The sequence below is a fragment of the Apaloderma vittatum genome, unplaced genomic scaffold (genome assembly GCF_000703405.1).
Source record: "Apaloderma vittatum isolate BGI_N311 unplaced genomic scaffold, ASM70340v1 scaffold22227, whole genome shotgun sequence".
In the NCBI taxonomy this organism is placed as follows: domain Eukaryota; kingdom Metazoa; phylum Chordata; class Aves; order Trogoniformes; family Trogonidae; genus Apaloderma; species Apaloderma vittatum.
The window spans coordinates 452-1,009 of NW_009724830.1; the positions used below are offsets into that span (position 1 = coordinate 452).

At 57.5% G+C, this 558-nt stretch overlaps 1 protein-coding gene across 1 annotated transcript in view; it reads left to right on the top strand.

Annotated features, from left to right (window-relative positions):
* Positions 1–5: 5 nt before the first annotated feature.
* LOC104276388 (cleavage stimulation factor subunit 2-like) overlaps positions 6–558 on the top strand; it is a gene marked incomplete at its 5' end in the record, with an annotated part of 3,660 nt that continues 3,107 nt past the window's right edge. Inside the window, 2 exons of the mRNA XM_009872684.1 lie at positions 6–156; positions 452–558. Of these exons, the coding sequence (XP_009870986.1) occupies positions 6–156; positions 452–558 (258 nt within the window). The remainder of the gene's footprint in view (positions 157–451) is intronic.

The window sequence follows — 558 nt, forward strand, 5'->3', positions numbered from 1 at the left end:
GGGAGACGGGAAAACCAAAGGGCTATTGCTTCTGTGAGTACCAAGACCAGGAGACGGCGCTCAGCGCCATGCGGAACCTGAACGGGCGAGAGTTCAGCGGGAGGGCTCTGCGCGTCGACAACGCGGCCAGTGAGAAGAACAAGGAGGAGCTGAAGAGTGAGTCTGAATTCTGCTGTGGAGAGCACGCTGGTGTTGTGCTGGGCTTGGCAAAGCATGCCTCTTGTGTGAGGCTGGCGAAGTGGTGACCTTGTGGAGCTGACCCACTCCAAGTGATGTAGCGAGTAGTTTTGCAGAGGAATGCGTGGGCTCAGCTCTGTGCATTCTCTCGCAGATAATCTCTCTGTTTTCCTGCCTTCCGTTACCCCTGATGGCTTGGTGCTTCCTTTTTGATGAGCCCATTAAAAATAGCCGGTTCATGTTGCCGTACGAGGTGTCACAAACTCTGTTGCAGGCTTGGGCACAGGCGCGCCCATCATAGAGTCACCCTACGGGGACCCTGTCAATCCAGAAGACGCCCCCGAGTCCATCAGCCGGGCCGTAGCCAGCCCGCCCCCCGAG